A 16,901-nucleotide genomic window follows, 5' to 3' on the forward strand; every position below is an offset into this window, starting at 1 on the left:
CTCTGTATTTTAGAGTAGGTAGAACCAAGACAAGTACCTTAAACTGTATTTGGGGTACACATTTAGGGTAAAACAAGGGACCTCCAAGTCCTCTAATTCAGTGATTCACTCTGCATTCAAGTAGAGAAGGAACCAGTTAGATTCTGCATCTCAAGCAGAACCTCACCTGAAGCGCGGAGTAGGCGTATATGGTGGAGGCTGCCATGATAAGCCTTTTGTGAGGAGCTTAGTGAGGGCTGAGGCCGTTGATCGAGCAGCAGGTGTTGGTGCTGTGGTGGTGCTGGCAGCATGATGGCTTCTTCTCTGGCGGACAGGAGACCCCACACAAAGTTTAACAAGGAGTCCAAACAGCTCAGCCAGTGCTCTGCCTAATCTAGAGGAAGCTGGAACCCAAAAGTCAGAATAAGGCTGTACAGTGTTTCCAGAATGGTTTCATTGTAACAGACACATTACTGTTAACACATTTTAATGACTGACTACTTCCTCCCACATAATATTCTATGAAACACCTGGACTTGTCTCTACATATGATATCTGAAAAGAAGTTCCACAGGGAATAAATGCCTCTTTTGAAGGCAGGAGATGGAGAAGTATATTGGCATTCAATATATAGCAAATATGAAAGACAAACAAGTACTCACACTGTTAGTGGAGATACAAATTGAAACCACCTTTGCAGAAAGCAATACACAATATGAACTAGTTAAGTAAATGGTATATCTATAATATGTACTAAACTATGGAGTCACTTAAAATGCCCGAGAACTTTAAAACTGGCAAAAATGCTAATAACCTAGACCAGAAAAGAATATCATATGTATACCAACATTAAATGTATGGTCCCCAAAGGAAAAAAGGTTTGTTTGGAAAAGCATAAAAATGTAAAAAATGGCCTTCTTATAAAAATTGAATAAGGTATTACATAGATTACAAGTATTTCAAATTTTCATTTTGTAGGATGCTTTTTTGTATATATTGCTGAACCAAAAAGGTAGAATCCAAACAAAACATGTAAAAGGAGATGTATAGAAAAAGAGAAAGAAAATATATCTAAACATGGGTATTTTCCTGTTTTTCTTAAAACATTTCTCTGTACCTTTTCTATAGTGAATATTTATTACTCTTAAAATCACAAATGAAAATGCTGTCACAGTATTTCTGAAATAAACATTTCATCACAATCCAGAGATAAAACTAGGTCTGAATCAGAGCACATCTCTTAATTACATACATATACACATGAACCCAGGCTTCTCTGGTGGTTCAGTACTAAAGAATCTGCCTGCTAAGGCAGAAGAGGTGGGTTTGATTTCTGGGTTGGGAAGATCTCCTGGAGAAGGAAATGGCAACCCACTCCAGTACTATTGCCTGGGAAATCCCATGGACAAAGGAGGCTGGATGGGGTCAGAGAAGAGTTGAACACACCTTAGCAACTAAACAACAACATATGAACCCAGTGTGAAAAATAGGCTCTACTTGAACTGGCGCCACATACCATACCCTCCCCCCCAAACTCAGTTAAGTTCTGAGATACACAGCTTAAGAAAGGAACAAGCTTTTCTTCTTCCTAATCGAACCATACTAGGATCTCCCAATTATAATGAGGGAATAGGCTATAGATACTTGCACTACCTGACTGGAGGTTGGGTGTGCCCAGACTTTGAAAGCCTAATGCATGTAAACATTAAATTTTTACTTTTCCACCACTGCTTTCAAGTGAATAGACAGCAAAGTGGCTCAAAAGTAGTCAGCAAGGATAAAAGAGAAAAACAAAAGGCCAGTAAACACAGAGAAATAGACATCAAAAGCATGGGCTGGGCCCACACAGAAACCCTAGAATGTTCAAAGGTTTCAGAGGTGTAACAAAGAAAGGAGAGGTAAACATCAGGATCTTCTTGGATGGTCAATTTTCCTTCAATATGGGGAAAGTGAAAGTAGACTTTTGATTAAAACAAAGGAGTAGAATTAAGCAAATTAGAATGGAATGTAAAATTCAACAGGGTTTAAAATAACAAATGGAAGCACCAAAGGCCATGTTTTGTTTTCCTTTGGGCAGAGCTCCCAATTCTCAAGAGTTGTCCTTATTTTCCTTCACAGTAAGGGGTCAGAAAGTAGGAAACATACAAAATTGGTGTAGGCATACAAAATAGGTTCCCCAAAAATTAAGGGGTGAAAGATGGCGAAGACATGCCAGTTTTTTTTTTTTTTTTTTGGCTGCACTGCACAGCATGCAGGATCCTAGTTCCTTGACCAGGGATCAAACCTGCACCCTCCACAGTGGAAGCACAGTCTCCACCACTGGACTGTCAGGGAGGTCCCCAGTGCATATCTCTAATATGGTCTTGTATCATGTTATTGCACAGAGGTGGCAAGGTAACTATTAAAACACAAATCAACTGTGTTACTTGCCAGCTACACTTGAACGACAGAGAAAGGAAGAGGAAACTTGAGTACAGTAAGTAGCCAGACAGGTAACAGGTAAGCAAGTGGGCTTAATATCACAAAGCCAAGAAAAGAGTATTTTGAGAAAGGTGGTAGGTCAACCACTGTGCTGCAGAAAAGTGAGGAGACTGAAGAGTATACAGTGGACTTAGCAACAAGGAGGTTAGATACCTTGGTGAGACATTTTAGGGAAATGGTAGGATCAGAGGTCATGTGTAGTAGCAGAAGAGTAGAAAGAAAAGGAGGGGTGGATTTGGCTTTCAGAAAGCCACTCTCTCATCTCTTGTTTCCCTAACAGTTAGTACAGAGCCTGTCAAATAGCAGATACCTGAATATGAGCCACCAAGTTTAAAATTTCCTTAAAAGGAAACAATACAGCCATAACGGGCTCCAAAAGATATAGAAGGAAGAGAAGCACTCACCTGACAACAATGGCTTGATTTGCTTGATTCTGGCAGCCATGGCAGGTGTGATTTTAGATTTGCCCTTAGAGTCTGAAGCAGTAGGTTCATCTGTCTCCATAGGAGCCAGTGTGTCACCATCAAGCCCAATGCCTTCCAACAAGCCCTGGGTAGAAGCATCCATACTTCCAGTGGTTCCATCCTGTTCCCCATCTGTGGCCATAAGAGGGGAGCAATAAGACCATGGTAAGCCAAGATTTAACTGGTTCCCTGCTCTGAAGAGTTCCAAGAGAGCTACCTATAGTGCTTGTTACTCTTTAAATGGCCACAACTTCCTAAATCTGAAAAGAAAAAAACCCACAAAACTGTACTGATAAGCTTCTTTCTTTGGAGTCCTTCTAACTAGGTAACACTGACATCCATTTTCCAATGGGAGTGTGTTAAAAAGTCTTTATGCAGGGCTACCCTGGAAGACTGTAAGCATACTGCAGGACTCAGAAACTTCATATAGATACAATGTGCATGGTGACCCACACTCTCAAGGCACACACCCTGCTGTAATTTTGTAGCTCATTAATAAACTCAAATCAGACATCATAGATCACTACTAGAGAAATCTATTTCCTAGAATTTAAGATTTTTGTATATGAATGTGAGATGTGTCTTTTTTTTGGGGGGGGGGTCACGTGTGCTCTTAGATCTAAGAATCAACATTAGGCAAACTATAAAACATATCACCAAGTTTTCTTTGTAATATTCTGGAAAAACTGTATGTGTAAATTGAGTTATCCTTGTTAAATTTGTGAAAAAAACTGCTGGGGCAAAATATATCTAAATTGTTATGCAAGGCAATTCTTTGACCAAAGTCTAATTTTGTTCCTGATTCTTAGTAAATTATTTTTTTGAGTTAAAGTTGGTACACTTTGGTAAAACTTGATATTCTAACTTCTGGTTTCATACATTCTCTACAAAATTAACCTTGCCAGAAGTTTGTGTATATCTTATTAATTCTGTCCCATTCTCCCACAATACAATAACTAGCTGTCATATGTCATTACTTATTTCAGAACTTATGTCTGCTTTATTAGTTCCTTAACATTTTCTCTATTTTTAGTAATCTCAATACAATTTTTAAGCATAGTTAATAGGCTTTTATATATAGAACTGTCTTCACTGTTTTCTTTAAATAGTTCATCAAATTTATTTTTTCCCTGATGCAGAGTGTAGGAGAAAAAAACTGTCTAGAAAATCTGCTTTTATTAATTTTAGGGTTGCTCCATTAGGGTCAGAAGATTGTATGATTTCTACTTCTTCTTCTTCTAATTTTATTTATTTATTTTCCACTTGCTGGGTCTCTGTTGCAAGCTTTTCTTCAGTTGTGAACAGGCTTCTCACTGCAGTGGCTTCTCTTGCTGCCATGCACCAGCTCTAGGGCATGTGGACTTCAGTAGTTATAGCACATGGGCTCAGGAGCTGTAGCGCATGGGCTTAGTTGCTCCATGGCATGTGGGATCTTCCCAGATCAGGGATTGAACCCATGTCTCCTGCATTGGCAGGTGGATTCTTTACCACTGAGCCACCGGGGAAGTCTAAATTGTGTAATTTCTGCTTATTGCAATTTGGAACTTCTATTTTAATATAATGTAAGATCTATTTTCTAAAATGACATTGTGCAATAGAAATATAATGTCAACCACATAGATAATTAAAAATTTCTACTAACCACTTAAAAAGTTAAAAAAAAGCTATAATTTTTAAAAACACTGTGTAACTCAATATAATAAAAATTGTTATTTAACATATAACAAATATAAAAATTAATGAGATTATACATTTTTATACTATTTTTAAAAGGTATCTATTTTACACTTACAGTACATCTTAATACAGATATTCAATTTTCCTTAATTGATTTATATTTCATACAATTTACTAGGGGATAAAAACCAATTCACACATCCAAGTTTTCCCAACAAACTTTAACATCTTTTAACAACTGAATAGAATAATCGTTTGTTACATTTAAATTAATAAAAATTAAAAATTCAGTTTTTTCCATTCAACCTATAGTAATTTCTAAGAATCAACCTCAACATTTGCAAAAAACTACATACAAAGAAAGATGTTCAGTTTTCAAAACATTACATTAGAAACTTAATAGGGTATGCTTAATTCATGGTACCTTTACATAGCACTTAATATTATTAAGTAAAGAGAGATCTATAAGATATGTCTAAGACAATCACAACTATGTTAATAAAACATATCCTCAGGGAAAAAGATTAGGCAGACACTTTCAAAATATTTTCTGTGGTATAAATATGGGTTATTCTTCTTTCTACTATGTTTTCTAATTTTTATCATTGTGGATATGTATTTTTTCTTATAGAGGAAGTAACTGAAAATAATTTAAAATATATAACTAAAAATTAATGAATGGAAAAATGCCTGAAGACTACAGATGATAGAGCTAACTAAATTTTCACAATAAACCTATGAAGACACCGAGACAGAACTTAAAAGAATTAATGGCTGGGACTTTAAGTTTCTTGGAGTTACCTGATCTTTTTCCGCCCTGGGTCGTACCTGTCTTCTCATCCTTTGGAACCAGTTTCTGCATGTCTGCCTGGCCAAATTCACACCCAGATGGCAAGCTGCAAGAACAGAAACAGTGAGCAATAAAACTTCTGATAACTCATTTTTTTATGTTGTGCTTGGTCTCTGACCTGCTTAACTGCTACCATTCCCTTCCTACAGCAGGTAAGTTAACCTAATAAAATATCTGCAATGATGGAATTCCTGAGGTTTGGTTTCTAACTCAACTCTTTAGACCTGTCTAACAACAGGACCAAATTGTAAACACCCATCATGCTGACACAGCATAACTGGGATATCACATCAAAGATGCACAACACATTCGTAAGCAAGCCCTTTGTCTGGTAAGTGGGAAGGACAATGCTACTGGTTAAATGCTTGTGTCTCCTCAAAATTCAAATGTTAAAATCCTAATGCTCCACAAGATGATGATATTAATAGTAAGGTCTCTGTGCATATTAGTCACGCAGTTGTGTCCGACTCTTTGTGACCCCATGGAATGTAGTAGCCTGCCAGGCTCCTTTGTCCATGGAATTCTCTAGGCAAGAATACTGGAGTGGGTAACCATTCCTTTCTCCAGGGGATCTTCCTGACCCAGGGATTGAACCTGGGTCTCCTGCACTGCAGGCAGATTCTTTACCATCTGAGCCATCAGGGAAGCCCAAGCCTTTGATAGGTGCTTCAGAGTAGAACCCTCATGAATGGGACAAGGCCCTTATAAAAGAGGCTCCAGAGAGATTCATAGTCCTTTCCACCATGTGAGGATACAATGAGAAGTCTACAATGTGGAAGAAAGCCCTCACCTAACCATGCAGACTTCAAGCCGCCAAAACTCTTGAGCAATAAATTTCTACTGTTTGTAAGAACCTGATTTGTGGATTTTGTTATAGCAGCCTGAATGAACTAACAGAGACAGAAAGCCTCTGAACTCTTTACCTTTCTATCCTTAACCAAAGCAATCCTCCAGGCTCACTAAGTTTAGTTTCTCTGTTAGGAAAGACAACAGAGATAATAAAAGAGATGACCATTCATTCCCTTACCTGTTTGGGGTACAGAGGGAGAGGAGGACAGTGCTTTCCCATACCAGGGAACAGTATAACTGGCTCAGCTTGCTCAGAACACTCAGACCCAACTGAGAGCCCCACTGGTTTACGGAGATGGAACGAATTTCACTCTGTAACCAAAGTGAAAAAGAAGGTGATCTTTGGGATGCCCTCTGAACGATCAAAATGAACTTTCAGCTATTTAAGGATAAGGGATTCTATTTTTCCTTCCTCATTATTCTCAGAGCTATCAACTTCATCAAAATTTAAACACTGAAGATCACAGGTATTCTCTTTTAATATTTACAATCTATCTTTAAGATCTCATTGTTTTTTGGTAAGATGAAAAACAGGAGTCATAGGCAACTCCGTTTTTCTAAATCAAAGAAACAGTTTTACAGATTCACAGACAGCTTCCAAATTTTTTAGATGGAGAAGGGACTTGTTATTTCACATTTCTTTATTTCATTAAATAAACACATAAAGTTTTGTTGTATAATTTAATTACTTTCTAGATAATTTATAATTGTGCTTTCCAATTATATTTTTTCAAAGAACATACTCAGCATAAAACAGGCCTGCTAAAAACACACCATTAGTCTTTTTTTTTTAATTTATTTTTATTAGTTGGAGGCTAATTACTTTACAATATTGTAGTGGGTTTTGTCATACATTGACATGAATCAGCCATGGAGTTACATGTATTCCCCATCCCTATCCCCCCTCCCACTCCACCCAATTCCTCTGGGTCTTCCCAGTGCAAGATGGTAATGATAACCATTAGTCTTTAGATTGACAACTAAAGGTAGCAAAACTGTGAACACTCAAAAAACAACCTCTCACAAGCTCAACTTTCTGGAAGCACAAGAGGAGCCTCACATGGAGTGCAAACATAGGGGCTGATATTTAGGAAATCTTTAGTAATCTGTTAATTACCATTGAGTTAAAAAGTTCTGTGGTCAAATTTCCTTCTTGCCATCTTATTATCAAGTCTACATGCACTTGTAGAAAGATTAGGAAGTAATAAGGCTAGATGAGCACCCAACTGAGGCTTGCTTGCTAAGAGGGGTAATTATACATCCCCAAGGCCTATATGAATATTATAGATCTATTAACACCTGTATTTATCTCAATCTCTTTTACTCTCAAGAAGGTCCAGTTCATGAAACAAGTTATATTGTCACCTTACTTCCAATTAAAAAAATACTAACGGAAAGTGAAACTAGACAGCAACTTGAAGCATAAACCTTAAATCACCCATCCAACCCAAAAGAACTCACCAGTCAGCCTCGGTAGAACTGCTTCTAAGTACACTAAGATGCCAAGTATATGCCCTAGGTATTTTACTGACTTTAAACCAACATGTTCACCCTTAAGATAATTCTTACCTGTCCAACCCTGCAAGTATGAACAAACATCATGATGTAGGCATGGGCAGCAGTGAGTGCATGTAGTAGAGGTGTAGCTTGGGCTGAGAGGGTAGCATCAGCAACATTGCCAGCACAAGCCAGTTCTCGCAATAACACTGAGCCCCCGGGGGATTCTATTGGGCGGTGTAAAGGCTCCAAGGAGGAAAGAATGGAGTCCAACTGAAGGAGACCTTCCTGGAGGACTTTGGGTTCATGTGACAGTGTCTGAAATAAGAATAATTAAAGCATTAATGTACAATAAACTTCATATGCATATGTCTTAAAAGTCACAATGAAAGAAGTGGAAGACTCGACTCACAAATTTTAGACCTGGCCATGGTCTCTCACCTGGTAAATGGTGGAACCAAAAATGAATGCAGGTGACATACTTAAACACCTCCTTTTAGAGCAGCACATCACTTCTCTTAAATGAGAGACTTTCAAATGTGGTAAGTCAGTCAAATTTAAACGACTGTGATGGCCAAATTGGAATACTGTTATAGCAAGGACTCCATGCTGTAAAATTAATTCCAAATTTTGCACAACAGGGAGCAATATTGGGTAAGGTTCTAAAGCATGGAAATGAACCACTGTTACAAATGTTTTTTTTTTCTTACCACAATAAGAGAGACAAGTCTAGGACAGGCATTAGCTAGGCATTTTCTTATTTTGGAGATAACTCAAGGATTATATGGTCCTTGTAAATTTTTTGAGTCTGAAGAAAAATCTTGACAGTGAACACTATCACTTGCCATTCAAACAGGAGAACTTATGTCCCTTTCCTATGGTTTTAAATAAATCTATCCACCCTCACAGTATCTTAAAAGTACAATAAACATGGAGCAGCCTCCCTTCCCCCTATCTCTTATGAATAGCACTTAATTAAATATTTGCAAAGAGAAAAGCAAAAAAAAAAATTAAATGCAAATGTCACAATTATGGATCTTTCCAAGTCCTCAAGAAATTCGATTTCTGATTTTTACCAGAAATTACTTATTGCACAACTCAGCTAACAAAGAAATGTCAAAGATATAATCCAATTCCTATAAAAATCCCAATGACTTTCGTTTTCAGAAACAAAAAAATATCTCTCTTAAAATTCATACAGAATCTCTAGGGATCTTGAATAGATATAACTATCTTACACTACAGTACTTGCATAAAGACAGACAGACATCAACACCAATGATTACAGAGTTCTCAAATAAACCCTTGGATACATGGTCAAATGATTTTTGACAAGGTTACCAAGACAAGGGTGTAATAGGGAAAGGACAATCTTTTCAACAAATAGTGTTGGGACAACTGGATACCCACATGCAAAAGAATGAAGTTGACTGTTACCTTACACCACATAAAAAATCAACTCAAAGTAGATCAAAGACCTAAATATAAGAGCTTAACACTATAAAACACCTAGAAAAAGCCATAGGACAAAAGCTGCATGACACTGAATTTAACAGTGATTTCTTAGGTATAACACCAAAAGCATGTGCAAGGAAAGTAGAGCAAAAAGAAAACAACAACAAAAAAAACCCATAAAAACCAAACTGGGACTTCATAAAAATTAAAACATTTTTTCACATCAAATGACACTATCAACACAGTGAAAAACAACTCATGGAATGGGAGAAAATAATCTACAAATCATTTATGATAAGGAATTAATATCCAGAATATATTAAGAACTCCTGTAACTCAACAAAAAACAAACCCGATGAAAAAAAATGGGCTCTGCCTTATCCTTAGAAACTCCAGGCTTATGAGAGAAAGAAACCATCAGGCAACCAGGGGGGTGGAAAAGTGCTAGGTTATGTAGAAAAAATGTGAAGAGTTGCTCCAGGCCAATGAGAAGAATTAGACAAGAAATACAGATGTGCCAGCCTGCTGAGAAACACCAGCCAGCAACACCTTACTTCTTTGAGACTGGGGAATGGCTTCATCTCTACTCTTTTACCTCAAAGGGAAATCTATGCCAAAAATAATTCGATAAATGGAAGACACACAGTTACTTGTGAACTGAAGTGAAAGGCACAATCTCTTTGAGACCTGGTTATTTTGAAGATTGAAAAATCTTGTTCAAAAAAAAAAAAAAAAAATCTTGTTCCGTATGGGTGACCACCAAAAAACAATCTAAAGCCATCTACATATGTCACAACTGAGACAAACTGTGAAGTCTGTTGTCAAATAAAATGTACTGTTTTTTGAGGAAAAATGTACTGTTTTGGGAAAAGGACCCGAACAGACATTTTTCTAAAGAAGACATGTGGCCAACAGGCACACGAAAGATGCTCAACATTGCTAAACAACAGACAAATGCAAATCAAAACCATGAGATTTCATTCCATACTCATTAGGTTGGCTAGTATCAAAAAACTATAAAATAACAAGAGTTGGTAAGGATGCAGAGAATTTGTTGATTGGAATGTGAAATGGTGTAGTTGCTGTGGATAATAAAATAGTTTCCCAAAAAATTAAAAACAGAACTACCAAACGATCTAGCAAATCCTACATCTGGGTAGACAACCAAAAAACTGAAAGCAGTGTCTCAGGTATGATCTCATTCTAAAGTCAAACTCAGAACCAGAGAGTAGAATGGTGATTGTCAGGGGCTGGGGGATGTTGTGGAGATGCTGGTCGAAGGGTACAAACTTTCAGTTATAAGATGAATAAATTCTGGGGATCTAATGTATACTGTGGTAACTATAATTAGCTAATTATATATATATTATATATAGAAATACTATGTTATATATCAGAAATTTATTAAGAGAGTAGATCTTAAGTGTTTTCAATATACACAAACGCAGAGTCTGAAGGACACATCCATGTTTGTAGCAGCACCATTCAAAAGGGAAGCAACTAAAAATGTCTATCAATAACAAAATGCAGTTTATACATACACTGGACTATTATTCACCCTTAAAAGCAGAAGAAAATTATGACATATGCTACAACATGGATGAATCCTGAGAACATTATGCTAAGCAAATTAAATCAGTTATACAAAGAAAAATACCTTATGAATTCAAATTACATGACATACCTAGAGGAGTCAAAATTCAAGACAGAAAGTAGAATGGCGGTTACCAGGGTCTGATAGGGAGAAGGGAATTGAAAGCTGTTTAAAGTGTAGAGTTTCAGTTTTGCAAGATGAAGAGAGTTCTAGAGATGCTTTTCACAACAATGTGGTGTACTAAACACTATTAAACTATACATTGAGAAATGGCTAAAGTGGTAATTATCATGTTATGTCTATTTTACCACTATTTAAAGCAACTTCATTTTTGGGGGCAAAATTTGAGCAATGAACTACAGGTCAACCATGCTTAAAATACACAACTATCAAGCCTGACAAAGGAAAAAAAAATACATGGTGAAACAGCACCAGATTGTGTTAAAACCCACCTCCAAAGCTTTCTCGGAGCTACATTTTCCCTTCCAAAAAACTTGTATGTTAGAACTACATACCAAACTCAGGGAAAAAGAACACTTGACTTTTCAATGAGAAATAACATGGCACACTATTAGTCACAAAATCCACTTGCAGTACATAACCACAAATTTCTTCATTATGTTTTAGTTGAAGGGGAGACCATGGTAAAAACATGTATATAGAAGTACTGCAAAATTGATTTCTAAAAGCAATGAAAATATTTGGTCAGATGCTTCTTACCAATATGGATTTGCAGACACCTGCAACAGCCTGACAGGCTGCAGATGTGGGAAAGTCAATGGGCAGATTGGGAAGACCCAAAATGGTAACCAAAGGCAAGAGTCCTTTCTGATTCACAAATTCTTGGCAGTGGTCATCAGTTGTATTGTTGCTCAGAATAGATTCCACAAATTTCATCTGGGTAATGAAAATTTTAAATAAAGTTAGAGCCTGACACTTGGAACTAAAATGCTAGCTTGGAATAAGGATAGGGGTGACCTTATAGTCATGAAATCAGTATTTCCTAGGATAATCAGGTAAATAGGGATAGACATATTATATGAAACCTAAACATTCAGAAAATAAGGAGTAATTACAACTTCTTCCCAATCTATCTTTTCAACTACACCTCAAGTCACATAATTTGAGAGCACAGAGAGGCTAAATGACTTGCACATGGCCACACCATGAATTAGTGACAGAATCAGGTTTAATCTCTTAATTTGCTTGTTTAGTCCTTCTTGCATGATAATATGTTGCCTCTCCCTGGAAGTAAACATCATAGATACTGTCCTTCAAATGTGCTCATAATGCAAATGAAACTTAGAATCCTGGAACACTGATTCAGACCAAACGAAATATTCTGTAAGGGTAAGAAAATAAAATATGGCCAACAAACACACAGCCAAAAGACAAACCATCTCCGGACGTCTTGTCTGGAAGTGCTTATTGGGCTAGAACAAATGCTAAGTGGGCTTCCCCTTACAGATAATTCTGGGAAAATTCAAACTCTTTTTCCTGTGAGACACACAGCAAGTTAAAAGAAAACACCACATTAAACTTTTCTTTTTCTCGTAAAAGAGAAAGAAGTTCATGAGAAAAATGGCAAGTAATGGGAAAAAAATATGTTGGGACACATTCAAAGAACATAATACTAGATTGGCCTAACAAAGCCCATTGTCCTTCTGTTTGTTTTCCCAAGGGAAATGAATAGAAAATTGGGACTCTTCAAAAAAGGGACTGCTAGCTAAGTTTTGGCAAATCAATCTCACAGAACGAGTTTTGTATATCTTTACCCACTGCTCTGAAGTTTAAGGGTCCCAGTAAAATTAAAGTCATCAAATTATTTGGTAACCCCACACATTTTCCAGATAAACACACATCTTTACTCAGTTTGCCCTACCATTAATCTTACCACATTAAGGATGTAATCCATGAGGGGAATAGGAATACGCTCCTCTGTACCAACAACCCTGTTAAGGGAGAAAAGAGTGAGTTACACAGAAATTCACAATACCAGTGTAAGAGAACAAAGAGAAGAAAAGGAAATAATGAAATTCTAGGCTTTTCTCTCAGTTAAGACATATCCTCTAGTATACAGCACAGAAAAAAGGGAAAAGAGGTGAAATCAATTCTGAAGGTAGGTCTCCTAGCCTGAGTAGGTTGAGAGCACAAAAGGAAAAACCAAACTTTCACAAACACAGCATTTGTATGTATCTCAAAAGAAACTTCTAAATTAGGCAAACTACTCTAAGAGGAATTCATCAATATGAAAATATTAAAAATAAGCAAGGTCAATTAAGAGACTATTTAAATATTTGCTTGAAGAAAGGAGCTAGAAAGAAATAAATACACAAACATCTCAACATGTTCTTACATCAGACTTAAAGTTATAAAGAGCAGGAAATGGAATTTAATTTTAGTCAAGATTCCATGCTTAGATTTATCAATTATTCAGAATAGATGAAGTTAATCCAAGATGGAGGCTATACCCAAGGCTGCCTTTTCTAACAAGCTTTTCCTGAACTATCTATAGATTGTGATAATGTCCTTTTGCTTCATATGCTTCAATGATGCATTGAAGATAAGAAGGCTGCAATAATGCCACAGCTGCAGAAAATGCAGTCTTTAGCCCATCTTGGCTTTTGTAAGAAGTAAACAGAGGGAAAAAACCCCCAAAACTAAAACAAAATCTAACTAAAAGATAAACCCTAGGAAAGGACAAAGCTTGAGGCAATTAAGGAAAATTTTGGACATAGGCCTTTGGGAGAAAAGGGCAGAAATGGAAGAAGGGAAATGTAGGGGGAGAAGGCAGAAAAATTGACAAGAAACTAGTAATTTTCACCTCTGAGCAAGATAAAATGTGAACAAAGATTTGCCAGGCATAAGGATATTTGGCAGCAAAATGGAGACTAGGCAAAGAGAGTGGAGAAGCAAGATGAATGGCTTTAGAGCTAAAATATCCAGAGCGAGAGCTTGGGTAGGATGCTGTGAAAACATGCTCAATGAAGAATCTGGGGAATAACTTTCTACAAAGGGAAGACCTATATATATGCCAGGAGTGAAAGGATTTCCTGGGAAGACTGCAAACCTTTCCCTGACTATAAACCTCCTCAGAACCACTGCTACTTACACCAATTATACACCACCCCAGCCTAAGTGCACCTTCTTGGGAGAGAATCTCTACAACTAAGAATTACAGGTGTGGCTCTAGCCCAGGGAGATACCTGCCCCTTTGCAGAAGCCAAATAAAAGGGCAAAGAGCCAAAGTAATTATCATGAAATGGGACTTAGGTACTTTCTCCACTTGCTAGATGGAAATTGGGGAGAACAAGAGAGAAAACATACCAACAGTGGTTCTTAAACTCCAAGAAGAAACTTGTTCAGGAACTACTTTGCCCCCTATCGTCAACTTTTTGCCTTCCAGGCTCAGGACATCATATAGGAATAGTAAAAATGATCAACTCAGAAATCCCCCTACTAACTGGTTTTAAGGAAATCCTAACCTCATATGAAACTTTGACCCATAGCATCTTTGAAACAATGAAAGACTGCATTCCTATAATGAACAAAATAATTTACCTTAACTGTCAAATTAAAAACTTCTGCTTCTCCCCATTCTCCAAAACAAACATTCCCAAATTTAATTTTACATGTGTATTTAGGATGCTGGAGCCTGTAATCAGATGTAGAGGAGGATTCCAATTGAGTGTCATAGTACACGGGTATAGGACAGGAGATGTCATGTTTTGGCTTTTTGTGGGGAGGGGAGTGGATGGGTGGGTAGGAAAATCAGGTCTTTCTTCCCACTTCTGAGGAGACACAGCTGCCTTTGGCAAAAAGAGCCCTTTCAGTGGGCCACACGGAGAAGGCAATGGCAACCCACTCCAGTACTCTTGCCTGGAAAATCCCATGGACGGAGGAGCCTGGTAGGCTGCAGTCCATGGGGTCGCTGAGTCGGACACAACTGAGTGACTTCACTTTCACTTTTCACTTTCATGCACTGGAGAAGGAAATGGCAACCCACTCCAGTGTTCTCGCCTGGAGAATCCCAGGGACAGCGGAGCCTGGTAGGCTGCCATCTATGGGTCACACAGAGTTGGACATGACCAACGTGATTTAGCAGCAGCAGTGGGACACAATTCAAGGAACTGCTTCTCTGCATTTGATGCCTTTAAACTCAAACAGTTTTCATTCAAGTTTCAAAGGCCACGTGGATTTATATCACCCATTTCTTTCAAGTTGTTCAGGGTAGGTGGTTAGGCAGTTAGGCAAAATAAATGAAATCAATCACAAAAATAAACCATGGTGCCCAACTGAAAAGCTTGGTTACTTACTGGCAAGTATATTCACCCCTAGCAATGTCAGTTTTGCTGAGCTCAAACAATTTAGAAGGCAGAAGAAAGAGGCCAACAAGTAAGTATTTAGTACTACTTGTGGTGAATGTCTTTGAATGTAGAACAGAGCTCCATGTATTTGGGGTAGATTGTAGTGCCTAATTTCCTTACTCCAGATTTCTAGCACAAACCACGTGTCTCAAGATCAAATACAATCACTTTTTTTCAAATACTGCTGATTTCAGTGGGAAAAAAACAACAAGGGAAAAGAACACTGTCTTAGTCTGGAAAAAAACTCAAAACTTGAAAGTTTATCAACAGGCAAATGGATAAATGCTGTAGTATATTCATGCAATGCAATACTACTCAGCAACAAAAACAACATACTGATAGACAACACAGATGAATCTCAAAACCACACTATGCAACAAAAGTCAAAAATAAGAAAGTATATACATTATGTATGATATACATGTAAGACTCCATTTATTCTATTTATATGTTCTAGAACAGGCTAACTTGCTCCTATGAATGACAGAAATAAGATAGGCAGCTGCCTCATTTTAAGGCAGGGAAATAGGAAATGTAAAATTAATTAATGGAAAAAATTACGTATCACTTAAGGCATTGGAAAACAGATGGAGGCATGGGAGACAAGAATTTATCTGGGGTTTCATTGAAGAATTCTGCATAGGGTGGGGGAGGGATACAAACATACTTTTGAGGAGGGGGTGGCACTCACTGCAAATTTTTCTACCATGACAACTATCTGTGATAGGGAGATAAAAGAATTTGCCTTTACGAAAATAAACAAATGGGACCTAATTAAACTTAAGAGCTTTTGCACAACGAAGGAAACTATAAGCAAGGTGAAAAGACAGCCTTCAGAATGGGAGAAAATAATAGCAAATGAAGCAACTGACAAAGAATTAATCTCAAAAATATACAAGCAGCTCCTGCAGCTCAATTCCAGAAAAATAAACAACCCAATCAAAAAATGGGCCAAAGAACTAAACAGACATTTCTCCAAAGACGACATACAGATGGCTAACAAACACATGAAAAGATGCTCAACATCACTCATTATCAGAGAAATGCAAATCAAAACCACACGAGATACCATCTCATGCTGGTCAGAATGGCTGCTATCAAAAAGTTTACAAACAACAAATGCTGAAGAGAGTACAGAGAAAAGGGAACCCTCTTACACTGTTGGTGTGAATGCAAACTAGTACAGCCACTATGGAGAACAGTGTGGAAATTCTTTAAAAAACTGGAAATAGAACTGCCATAGCCCATCAATCCCACTGCTGGGGATACACACCAAGGAAACCAGAACTGAGAGACACGTGTACCCCAATGTTCATTGCAGCACTGTTTACAATAGCCAGGACATGGACGCAACCTAGATGCCCATCGGCAGATGAATGGATAAGAAAGCTGTGGTACAAATACACAATGGAATATGACTCAGCTATTAAATGAATGCATTTGAATCAGTTCTAATGAGGTGGATGAAACTGGAGCCTATTATACAGAGTGAAATAAGTCAGAAAGAAAAACACCAATACAGTATATTAACACATATATATGGAATTTAGAAAGATGGTAACAATGACCCTATATGTGAGACAGCAAAAGAGACACAGATGTAAAGAACAGACTTTTGGACTCTGTGGGAGAAGGCGAGGGTGGGATGATTTGAGAGAATAGCATTGAAACATGTATATTATCATATG

The 16,901-nt window shown here is 37.4% G+C and overlaps 1 protein-coding gene across 14 annotated transcripts in view; it reads right to left on the reverse strand.

Moving 5' to 3' along the window:
* Nucleotides 1–16,901, reverse strand: part of HUWE1 (HECT, UBA and WWE domain containing E3 ubiquitin protein ligase 1) — a 154,951-nt gene that overhangs the window by 53,596 nt on the left and 84,454 nt on the right. For all 14 annotated transcript variants that reach the window (XM_070462819.1, XM_070462818.1, XM_070462820.1 and 11 more), the window contains 7 exons: nt 12,741–12,798; nt 11,567–11,743; nt 7,870–8,115; nt 6,479–6,612; nt 5,403–5,497; nt 2,865–3,056; nt 167–383 (listed from right to left, as the gene is read on the reverse strand). In XM_070462819.1, coding sequence (XP_070318920.1) covers nt 167–383; nt 2,865–3,056; nt 5,403–5,497; nt 6,479–6,612; nt 7,870–8,115; nt 11,567–11,743; nt 12,741–12,798 — 1,119 coding nt within the window. The remainder of the gene's footprint in view (nt 1–166; nt 384–2,864; nt 3,057–5,402; nt 5,498–6,478; nt 6,613–7,869; nt 8,116–11,566; nt 11,744–12,740; nt 12,799–16,901) is intronic.

The sequence above is a fragment of the Odocoileus virginianus genome, unplaced genomic scaffold, assembly GCF_023699985.2.
Source record: "Odocoileus virginianus isolate 20LAN1187 ecotype Illinois unplaced genomic scaffold, Ovbor_1.2 Unplaced_Scaffold_14, whole genome shotgun sequence".
Classification (NCBI taxonomy): Eukaryota; Metazoa; Chordata; class Mammalia; order Artiodactyla; family Cervidae; genus Odocoileus; species Odocoileus virginianus.